This window comes from Euprymna scolopes, chromosome 1 (genome assembly GCF_053919585.1).
Source record: "Euprymna scolopes isolate OS-2025 chromosome 1, ASM5391958v1, whole genome shotgun sequence".
In the NCBI taxonomy this organism is placed as follows: Eukaryota; Metazoa; Mollusca; class Cephalopoda; order Sepiida; family Sepiolidae; genus Euprymna; species Euprymna scolopes.
In genome coordinates this window covers 96,209,899-96,222,681 of record NC_136482.1, presented here as the reverse complement: position 1 = coordinate 96,222,681, position 12,783 = coordinate 96,209,899, and the positions used below count along the sequence as shown (strand labels likewise).

The 12,783-nt window shown below is 29.4% G+C and overlaps 1 protein-coding gene across 2 annotated transcripts in view; it reads right to left on the bottom strand.

The window, feature by feature from the left end:
* Positions 1–12,783, bottom strand: part of LOC145253816 (guanine nucleotide-binding protein G(o) subunit alpha) — a 290,147-nt gene that overhangs the window by 103,747 nt on the left and 173,617 nt on the right. For both annotated transcript variants that reach the window (XM_080112970.1, XM_080112981.1), the window contains exon 3: positions 9,582–9,723. In XM_080112970.1, coding sequence (XP_079969096.1) covers positions 9,582–9,723 — 142 coding nt within the window. The remainder of the gene's footprint in view (positions 1–9,581; positions 9,724–12,783) is intronic.

The window sequence follows — 12,783 nt, the reverse complement described above, 5'->3', positions numbered from 1 at the left end:
CACCAAGTTAACAAAACTTTGTCGTTCAGATATTGCAATTTTTATCAGCATAATCTCATAAAACTAATCTAAAATTCTAAAACAAACAAAAAGCATTCCCCTATAAAATATATTGCCAACAGTTTTAAAGTCCAAAAATGTTATTCAAATTTCGTAAGAATATAAGCATAATTCATTTTGAAAACTATATAATTAAATAATTTTTTTGTACAGTAATTTAACCTTTTTTCAGCATAATAAAAATGTATGAATATTTTTTTTTTTTTAATTTCACAACCTTGGATAAATACAGACTTTTTAATAAGATTTAGAAACAAAAGAAAAAATAATAGATAAGACTGCCTTACTTTATAATGTACAGGAACAATATTCTAATTGGAAAACTAAATATTTCACAATGACATTTATAGTTAAAACAAATATTTATTAGTTTTCTTTTAATAAAATAAAAAATAAGTAACTCATTTGAATAATTACAAATATTAGAATTTAAAATATATAAGGCAAAAAAAACAAAAAAACTTATAGAAATTAGTATGACACTCATTTTTGTATTGAAATTTGGAAGATAATCATCACTATTGTTGTGAGGGTTTCACGGTGAAGCTTATTAAATTAATTTAGCATGAGGGTTTTTCTAACTTGTGCATATAAGTTTGCAGAAACCATTTATACAACAAATGGTACTCAAAATTTAAAATCAGACAAGGCAATATCAGTGACTCACCATACAATAATTACTAATCAGTAATATCAGATAAACAAAGTTGGTTGCTATAGTTGATAATTACGAACGTCATTAACTTTTGCTCTAAATCTGAAAGACAAATTAGTTACTAATTAAAAAATAGCCATAATCATTATCATATTTTATATTAATTAATATAATAATTTATGTTCTTTATCTACAACTCACATGGCTCCAAGTACAATAAATAAATGCTTATGCTAATCACATATCAAATCTTTTGATTACATCTAGGCTCTGTCTTATTTCCAGAAACTTTGTTCTTTCAGTGATGACTATTCTTTTATTTGGTCTGATATTCCATTTTCTTATCTAGCCAATTTCTTTTTAAGTCAGCTATTCTAAATTTCTTAGATATGTTATCTTTGAAACTTTCCGTATTGCTTCACGCCTAGCTTTTGCAAGGAACATGTCATCAATTTCATTTTGCTCCACTTCACTTAGTTTATCTTTTAGTTTCTTTACTCTGTCCAGGACCCCAAAGCATCCATGTTTCGACATCGAGTGGATTAAACACTTTATGCATCCTATCAGCAACACCATTATTGTGCCATGTTAATTTTGTATCAAATCTTGTGATTGCATTCCTACCCAATGCTCAAGGTTTGCTCTATTTATTTAGGTATCTCATTTGCATACCATGCTACAGGTCAAACTCAAAATAAAATAATTTTTAATTAGACAAGAATTAATGTGAGTAAATATGTATTTTAAGAGAATGAACACAAACATGTTCTTTTTAATCATTGACATCAAAAGTTTTAGTTTCTAATGTTAAAAAATTTTCAGTCATTTACATTGTAAGAAAAAAAAAAGAAGCTTTCCAAAATTATAACTACAAATATAGTTTATATAAAAACGTTAACTGTGCCATTTTCAGAATCTGGCAGTCACTTAGTGTGGTTGGTTTGGTTGTAATCGACCTTCCCTCCCCCTTTATAGTCGTTTAGTGAGTTGACTCGGGCAGATACAGTTGACTTAACTGTAAGTCAGCCATAAACTTCTGGACTGATAAAACAATGATGAAATCTTTATAAAAAAAAAAAAACTTGTCTGAAAGTCAAAAACATTCATCCAAAGGGGACTTAAATCTGATAATTACCAATAGTTTATGCTCCTCATTTTATCTCGGAGAAATACAGCAGTGACTGCTAAATTTTGTTGTATATCGTTTCTATTTCACTTTAGATAAAGCCACGCTGATTACAGAAACAGCATCTGCTAAACTGCAACACTAGATTTAAAATCTTGCGTTATGAACAAAAAGTATTTTACAAAAATAACCAAATACCTATTTTAAGCAGTGATATAATTAAACATTGTTAACATAATGATATATTTTTTAAGATTTTACAAAATCTTTGAAGGATTAACTGAACTTGATAAATCAAGTTTAAAGGTTGCATAGTTAAAATCCTATGAATTGATATAACTAATGTACTTGAATCAATTATAAATGGTAGCCTTACTATGACAGTAAATTAGTGGAATAAAGCTTTGAAAAGTTAGACGTCCTTATTTGTAATTCACTAGTAATAAATAGAATTTTAAATGTTTGATTAAAACTAATTTGATAGTTCTTCGATAAGATCTTTATAAAACGATAACTACCCCCCCCCCCAAAAAAAAATATTGCAAAATCTAATAGAAACTGACTGAACTAATGATACAGAAATGGAAATTAAAGAAATTGGCAAAAATATGTTCCCTACCCCCACTCCTCTCATATCTGATATTTTAGTTCACTTACGAATTAAAATAAAAAAATAAATTTATGTCCATAAAAATAAGAAAATTGAACTAAAAAAGAACAAGCCGAGCATGTGGTGTTTCCTCCACAAGTGAAAAATTTACTTTCACCGTGACTAATGTTTATGCAAAATTTAAAAAAAAAAAAAAAAATCCAAGGCATGGTTATTGAGAAAAGTGCAAACAAATGAACAGACAAACAGGAGTGAATTACTAGGTCCAATCATTCCTTTGTCGGGAGGGTGGGGGCAATTATTAAGGATAGAGTATTTAACGAATATTCATTGAATAGTTTTTAATTGTTTTTTTTAGAATACTATTGATTATGCACCACATTTGCAGATATTTTTTAAAATTATTTTTAGCAGGAGGAACGTGCTATGTGTATTTAACATAAATTGACCTCTCTGATTTCGATATTTCTTGAGAATTTCATCACTGCCCACTACATATTTAACATTTTTAGATAACTGACTAAATAATGTTAACATTGTGCATATAACGTCTATGGATATCCAAACCACTCGACATATAAAGGTGAAACTTGATAGGATAATGCTATAACATCTTTAAAAAAAAAAATAAATAAAAAATAAAAAATAACTAAAGCAATTCATCTATTCTAGCAATAACTTTGAAAATAATGTACTGGTATTTTTCATTCATTTAATAAATGTAGATCAAGTATTTCTGTGCACGCATGAAACTGATGGATACTCAAACTGCTGGACATAGAAAACTGGCATAATCTTTTTTTCCAAGTCCATAACTTTACCTAGGTAATCTCTATCCCCCCCCTCACTTTTCACTGTAGCAAGAAATACAATTTTTAGTTAGAAAACTATTATATACTTCAAGTTACAATATAAATTATTCTCCTTGTTGATTTTTATTTTTAGGTAATTATTTAAAAATGTTTCATACTACCAGTCGACTGGGAAAAAGCAAGCAGTCTTTAAAAATAGGTGCGTCATTATTTTGTGAATAGCATGGCTGAACAGTAACAAATACAAAGCTTGATTCGTCAGAGGTATTTTAGTTTGACTTTAAAAATCTGACAAGATAACTTTATATTTAAGATTTTCAAATTGGTTGACAGGTTGAGAAAAACAAGAAAAAGACTTTGAGATAAATATTCCGTTTAAATTGTGGACTAAATCTATCAATTGCGTCTATAAAGAGGTTTTGCTTTCAGGCATTTGATTTTGATCATCCTATCATTAGCTTTTGGAGTTGAGAATACTAGATAATTAGAGTGATATAAGGAAAAGATAAAGTGGTTGATAGTTAATTTGAACGATAGGAAATTGCCAGGTTAAACAAATTACTTGATACTATACTGCATTTAGTTCAGCAAACCTATTCAGATATAAACAAGATAGTATTTTTTTGAGATGCGTTCATTCAATCTACAAGTTTAGCGATAAAAAAAAAATATGGTATTTTTGAACTTGAACATGAAAGATTGATGATCGGAACCTCTTATAGAAATGCGTTGAAGCATCGAACAAAGATTTTTCAATAAGTAGTAAAAGGCTATCATAATGCAAGAAATGAAAACGTCGGTGTTGACAAGGAAAACAAAAACAAGTGATTTTCTTTTTATTTATTCATTTTTTCAATAGTAAATTTTATTTAATTAGTCAAAACTTCTATAGTGATTGTATGGGTGTGACCGTAATCCAGAATGTACTTCAAGCGAAAAATCTCTTTATCAAATGGCATCTGTTTAAAATCGCTTAAAATGTTAATTAATGTTGTTTAAAAACATTACACGTCCACACAGATTTCAAGAGATTTGAAACATCATTTGATAAAGACGTTTTTCCTCAAAATATATTGTAGAGGACTGTAACGTTACTCACAGGTTTATGCATGTAGCAGTCTACGCCGCAAGGAACATAAGACAAGTGATAAATTGACTCGTATTTAAAAAAACAAACAAACAAAAAAAAAAAACATTTATTTCATCATTCTCCCACCATGCGTGATGTTTTATAAAGATCTTATCGAAAAACTATGAAATTAGCTTTAATCAAACATTTAAAAGTCTATTATTGTGACGGCCGTGATGTCATCCACATTTCTAACATGTTAATCTCTGTTTTATAGTCTTTTTCTTTTTCCTTATTGTGACGTCATTTTGCACACGGCTCAGCATTTGTATACACGCATCCAACATGGTTACACACATTCGATCACTGTCTAGAAGTTGATTCAAATCAGATTTATTATAAAAAAAAAATCACTTGTTTTTGTCTTCTTTCTAAAACCCGGCATATTTCCATTTCTTGCATCTTGATAACCTTTTAATACTTCTCTATCTACATATCACATGCAATGCTTCAAACAACATTTCATTATTTATCAAATATTTACAGTCAAAACTATATTTTAAAGGTTTGGTATTAGTCAATTTCTAACTTAACCAATCATATTACCAACTAATACATGCTAAAAATTGAAGATCCACCAATATGTTGTACGTGTTATCATTACATTACATTCATAATCGGTTTAACATCCAGTTTATGTACTGGTATGTGTTGGACAGTTTTTAGGAATTGACTTATAAACTTATCCCTGGTCAAGTCATTTTATTAATTGAAGAAAGTTTTTTTTTCATATTCAGATGTCCTTCCTGACATTGATTCAGTGAGGTGACAGGGACCAGAGTTTTTATCGCGACACAATCTCTGTGTGATTGCCCAGTAAGACTAAAGAGTGCTTCACCTGATCTACACGTGATGAACAATATATAATGGAACGCATACTTATAAAATGTATAGATTGAAGCCTAATCCATGAAAAAGATTACCAGGCAGACAATATGAATATCTAAATAAAATAATAAAATTTATCAAAGAAATTAATATATATTCAAATATAAAAAAAAAAAAATCATATAAATAAAATAAACATATCTCCAACTAACCTTCACACAAAAATCATAACCAATCAAATCTTGGCATAAAATGACTTAAAAATGGTTTACGGACTGTTAAACCAATCAAATCAGTCTTATCTTCAAATATTGGTTATATGACATTTAATGTTCATGATTTATCTTTAAAGTTGTGAAGGAGTGAAAATGAAGAAAAAAAAAATATTCTGAATATATAAAACAAAGAAAAAATGATTCCAGGTACAATGTTAATTCAATAAAATAGGAGCAAAATTGATTATTCAGACTTTAAATATTAAGTGTTTTTCACATGCTATCAACGTTATTTTTTATTTATTGACGTGTCCTCTTTTCACCAATCCAGTTTATCTATGTTTAGACAATAATTAGTAGTGTGTTATGGGTTTCTCTTTTAAAATAAGTATCCATTTTGGTGGTGGGGAGTATGGCAGTAGCAACTAGAGAAAGACACTAACAAGATCCATTAAGCAAAAGTTTGTATAGCAATAAGTGTTGCTTGGTGGTTTTTAATCAGAAATTTTATTTTTTTTTCAAAAAACATATCCTGCTACACAAACGCATGTATGTTCCAATTAAGACCAAAATTACTATCTCGTCAGCCAAGATTTAAAAAGAAAATGTTTACAAAATCAAGAAATATTCACAAGAATAAGATAACCATTTTATTTTAACCCTTCATCTGGTAAGATTTAGACATTTTGGTCAGAATCAAAATACATGCATACATTTGTGTAGGAAGATATGTTTATATAAAACTAAAAATATCCCAAATAAATATACAGCTCTATTGATCATTGAGCAGTATTATATAAACAGTATGGATTCACAGGATTGTTTATTCAACCTCTGTGAACAAAACTACATCTGGAACACACATGCATTAAAAAAAAAAAAAAAAAGCCAGCACTGCTGATAATTATTCTATACTTGGGATTTAGAATAGCCTATGTAAAATAATTTTCTTTGATGTCTGTCTTTAGACCTCTGCTCATCAACGCTCGCAAGATCCAAGCAAACCAATTTGCTTTTATATTTGTGGCTTTTATGGCAGATAAATTAAGATTGACCAACAACTAAACACGACCATTCCTTTGCAAATTCAAATCAATGAGTCATCATGGTAGACTTTTTCATTTCTCTAAATTAACTTATACAATTTATCAAAGAAAATGAGTGACAAAGAATATATCTTTTCGATGTATTAAATCACAGAGTGCTCGATGATCAAAAACGTTTTAGTCAACTAATTATAACTGTTAATGTATTAAAAGAAAAATCAGGAAATTTGCCTTTAAAGACAAAGAAATGAACACGGAGGTGAAATCAATAATTTTATTTATATTGAAAATAATTAGATACTCTTAAGATGTGTCCATTTTTATCTGTATGTTTTACGATGAAAAATACGGTTTCAAACACATATGTGACAGACCAACAGATGAACTGATGGATAAAGTCTTTTATACTTATAGAGAGAGAGAGAGAGAGAGAGAGAGAGAGAGAGAGAGAGAGAGAGAGAGAGATGTGTAAGAGTACATATAAGAGTAAAATACATTTGTATTATTTATAAAGAGTACACATTGAACTACTGTTCTCATGGAGGTTGCATGTTCTAGTTCTATCAGCCATGACTGGGTACAAGACCTAAGTAATTCACAATCGTATTTGTGAGTGTCGCCCGCACTAAGGATTGAACCTTCAACCTCCAGAAGAATGTAACTTAAAACTGACTTTTACCAAGTACTTTGTCCACTACGTGGGGATCCTTATGGTCATAAGATGCATTTATTTAATTATTGGAATTCTTTGAGACGAGTAATTTATATATTTATTTATTTATATTTGGACTGTTATCCTCATCTTTATAGTTGTTGTTTCACGTTTCAGCCAACTATTCCTCTGGCCTTCGTCAAATGGTTAACCGCAACGGGATAGGAATGCCGAGTCTTAATTGTATCATCAGTAATTACTGCCTTCCATAGTTGTTGTCTCACCACGTTTTGGCCAACTAATCCTCTGGCTGGCTTTTGGGTAGGATTGAAACTGCTGTCTTCAGACAATGCTCACCTAGAACTGTAGAGATCATGGATAGAGACTTTGAATCTAAATGCAAACAAATTATCTAAAATCATCTAAAAACAATGTCAGTTTCTCTCAGCACTAAAGTCAACAAAGTTTAAGCTATTTTTTAAATGTTTTTTTTTTCCCCCTTTTATGAAGGGGTTAGTTTATTATTAATCACTCTGGGTATTCTGATGGAGCAGCTCAGATATTTTTTTGCAAGCCAGAGTGCTCTTCCTTTAGGGCGCTGGTTCTTCAATCCCACTTTCCTATCCTTGTGTCACATTTTGGTGCCATGGAAGGGAGATAAATAATCTTCTAATTAAAATATCAATACTAGCGGAAAAAATACATTAATTTTGTGAATTTACATCTAGATGAGAAAACTAGAAATAACTTAACATCCATTTTTATAAAGATTATGTTCAATTCTCTCAAACAGTTATTTTATTTATTGTTGCATGTATCAGTTTAAACTTCATAACGCAGGACATATTTCATAAAATCTTGTTAACAATAAAACAGAACGCATATTCATCACCAGTAATCTATCAATTCTTCTTAATGTGTAATAAACATTTCATATTGAATGATCCATTGAATAGCATTTATTTAATACTTAATTTGTAGGATGGCTTTCAAATTTTGAACTTGTTCAACATTTCATTTGAAAGTGTTGAAATTAATATAGTCTTTTTTTTTTTTTTTTTTTTACTAATCTTTGTTATGTGGACAGAAGAATTTTTATTTTCTACTTAATCCTATTAATTCTTGTTATTTCTCAAGACCACATTGAATAGCTGAATGTTAAATAAGTTGGGATGACCCCCACCCCCAAATGCATACTAACTAAAAAGTAAAAGAGGATATTTAGAGGAGACGTTTTCCTCACACAAATTCACTTCTGTTAACTATTTCAAAGTTCTACATCAATGAAAATGCATATCTGGTCACTCATTTGAATTTTATATGTAAATATATATATATATATATATATATATATATATATATATATATACATACACACACATATATACATATATATATATATACATACATATATATATACATATATACATATACATATATATATATATATATATATATATATATATAATGTTTATTGATATGAAATCCAAAATAACTTATACAAGACTGGTAAAATACATTTGGAAATTTTTTTTAATTGTTGAGACTATTAAAGAATTTCTATGTAAGGAAAATTAGGAGAAAACAAAAAGACAAATAAAAAAAAGAATGAAGTAAAATTGACTGAAAACAACATTATTTCCGATGCAAATGATAACGATGGAATTATTTTTGCTACAAAATTTGTTTTGAGTATGAAAACCAACAACAAAAAAATAATAGTCTAACTTATTGGAATTCTTGTTGATTCAGTAAAATGTATTTGTTTCAAAAGTATCAATTAAATAGTTAAAAAATGTTAGAAATTAAATACAGTATTTAAAATTATAAATTTATTCATATTTTACGTGCCACTGAATCAAGCAATATTTGCCTATTATTTTCTGCGTTTTAATTTTCAGCATCCTTGTCAATTTTGAGCTACTGTTTTTTTCATATATGTTGAAATAATGATTAACGTTTAATCCATTTATTTTTTAAATAATATCAACGACAATTAACACAATGTTAGAGTTTATTTTTAAATGCATTCCAAAAACTATTTTCATTTTCATAATATGCGATACAAATAACTTCTTTTGATGAATAAATATGTTATGGAGATTTAAAAGCTTTTTTTTTTTTAAGTTTTATTTTGTGAACATTGTTCAGTTTTCTTCTTTGATAATTATGAAACTCATAAATGCATTTTATATTAAGTGTCATAAACTATTTATAAACTAAATTTAATCAGAAAGTATTTGCTTACTCATTAAACTGTAAGCAAGAAGAAAAAATTAAAAAGATTTAATTTGTTTTTCAAATTTGTATTTTACATTCATTTATTTTTAATTAAAAAAAAAAAAGGTATTCTTGAAAGTCTGCATAAAATTAAAATAGTGCTCTACCTGTTAAATAAGTCAATTCATTTTTTTTTTTTTTGCATAAAGAAAAGTATAAAATACTAACCTCTCTTTCATTATCCCCAAAAGGAATACTGAGTGTCCCCATAGCTCGAATAATAGCTACTAGAGACTGTATCGTGTTACTGTAGACCACTGGTTTATATTGTTTATTATCCTCGCTTGTGAAGCCTCCTTCATGGATAATCCTGAAACAGACAAAAAAAGATTTATTAAATATTAGAAACAGAAGAATTCAAATATGAAGTCATCTCATTAAATATAAGTGTTAATACGATGGTTAAAAAAAAAAATTCTTGCTCAAATACAAAATGCACAAATCAAATTAATCTGACTATTCTCACCAACATTTTACAGTCATAGAAATTCTCGGGTAAGTACTGTTGTATATAGATATCAGAAGACTTGAATTATTGAATTCCCTTTTCCTGAAGAACTCTCTAGAGGCCATATATTGCGATGATTATAACAGCCGGTTTTGTATGCATACTTGTAGGCTGAATAAAACTTAAATATTTTAGTTATAATTATTCAGCTCAAATATTCCTATAAACATAAAATATGTCCTTTGTTCAGACAAGTCTGATGGTGACCCAATGTCATCTGCTGCAGATAAGGAATATTGATACTAGCAAAGAACGTCCTAGACCCTTATCAGAGAGAGAGAGAGAGAGAGAGAGAGAGAGAGAGAGAGAGAGAGAGAGAGAGAGATAGATCATAACAAATTACACTGTCTAACTAAACATCTACATGTATTTTGCTCTCTTAGCCAACGGCGAGATCCATAATTGGATGGATCTGCAATGTAAAATCTGACCAGATCCAACACATAAGGTTAGAGGATTTGTTGGAAGAATTACAATTATCCAGCATAAGGTTTGAAGATGTAGAAGAACAGATTTATTAAATTTGCCATCATTTCACAGACTAAAGGGAAATGCCTATATCAAAGCTACTCAAATCATAGAAAGAGAAGTATGGATTTAAAGGCTCCTTTTATCACATAGAATTAATCTATATATCTATAAAAGTGAGAATGTGTGTGTGTGTGTGTGTGTGTGTGCGGACATTTTTCAACATGTATACCTAACGAAATTTTAATCGAAGACTTGAAATTTGGTATATAGGGTATTCAGACATATGAAGAACTTTAATCCATTTTCATGCAGAAAAAATGGACTGCTAAGGGGTCAAAATTAAAAAAATTGATATGTGGGAGGCCAGCAGACTTTTATCTTGTTTTCAACTGTTTCATGACTGCATGCGTGGTCATGAAATATGGCAGCGTCATTATGTTAAGTATGAGTTGATTTGATAACACTATTTTAAAGTTCTGTCAAGCTGGTCTAATGGTTATCATACTTGACTTACTGTCTTTAGGTTTTGGTTTCGATCTCAGCTAGAGTATTTTTTTTTACTTACAAGAAGTGAACGGTTTAGAAAAAAGAACATAATAGTCGCATGCACACGTGTCAGTTTCTTTCCATGTTTGTTTACTTCATTTTTTTTTTAAAGGAATTTAACCTTACATTTAATACATACAATATTTCTCTTTATAGTATTCTGCATTAATTAAGATATAATATTCATGCATATTTTACTACCGGGCAATGCCGGGCAGCCTGCTAGTATTATATACATATATTTACAGTGCTATGAATATTCCTGATTCCCTTCTGCAATTCCTTGCCTGGATATATTTTGCAATAATTGTGAGATGTTTGAACACCATTTCCCCCCTCTGTGGCATGCCTGGTCAAGTTGAGTTACATAATCACATAATCTGAAAATCCATCTGCTTGGCTAGTAGTGAGTGGGAATCCCTACTACCCAAAGTTATTTATTTTGTTAGATCACTACTCTCAGCAGCAACCAATGGAACTCCTTTATGAGAAATTCCTCTAATTCCCAAGGAACATCACTTCTTACATAGTTAATGAATCAAGCTTCTATTCTCTTACACAAATTTATTTGGTCTCACAAGGCTGACCCCTTGGTTGCGGAAGTTAAGCTTTTAGGAACAAATCCAAAATACATAAAAATATTTCAATGGCAGGGAATCTATTTTAAATATTTGCTCCATGTTTAAACAGAACATCATCTGCAGCTGCAGTTCCTATTAAATTGTCACCATCCCCTGTGCAATAAAATACTCTTGATTGTTAAGGGCTATAGGAGTGAAAGACACTGCAGTAATTGTACTCTCCAGTAATATAATGGAGAAATCTATCAATCATTCTGACAGGCAGAAACAGGCCTGTCAACAAAATGAACATGACTGGTTTTAATCTTTTTATTATTATTTCAACTTATTTTTGTATGATTTTGCTTAGCAGAAGAGAATGTTATATAGATATCAGGGGACTTGAATTATCCCCGCTTTGTCTGAAGAACTCTACAAATATCGCAGATATGCAGTGACAGATTAAGTCCTTAAAGGGCATGAACACTCAAGACTTTGGTGGCCCATATATGTATAATTAAAAATATAAACATAATAAACCATATAAATTGCATGAAATACTGCTAGAAACCCACTCAATATATGTTAATGTGACATATATTGCCTGGGTTGCTTACAGTATTTTGTATAACTTTTTAGTTTTAAATCATTTTCCCAAACTTCATGTATTTAACAGTCATTCATCTTTTTCACATATACTGATAAACAATGTACGATTTCCGAACCAATTAAACGTTTTAAAGTGAGTAAAACCACTAAAAACTTTCCCAGATAGGTAGAAGAGTAACTTATCTTGCCTTTAATAACATTTGTCATATTTAAAAAAAAATTTTTATCACTTTTTCATACCTCTGTGAATTGTAATACAAACCCAAAATTTTCAAATTATTAATGAAGAAATTATTCAGTATCATCAAATAAAAACTCAGGAAAACAAAAATACAAACAAAAAGTAGGCGGATGAGACAATGTCTGAGAAAAATGAATGCCACTGAACTTGATCATTAACAGAAAAGAGGAATCTCCTTCTAGCGCTAGAGTACAAATGACATTGAAACTTCATGTAGACACAGCATTTTAAAATTGAAAAATATTTTTAGTGTTTGGGAAATAGAATCAATATGGAGACACCATAAAAGAAAGTTTAGGCAAACTGGAAACAATTGAAAAGAAAATAATGGTGAATTGTGAAGAGGTCAACAAGAAAAACAATAACAGTGTGTATGAAGGAGTTTAGAATGGCTTGAAAAATAGTCTGTCTTTTAAATCAACATGAAAATAAGTC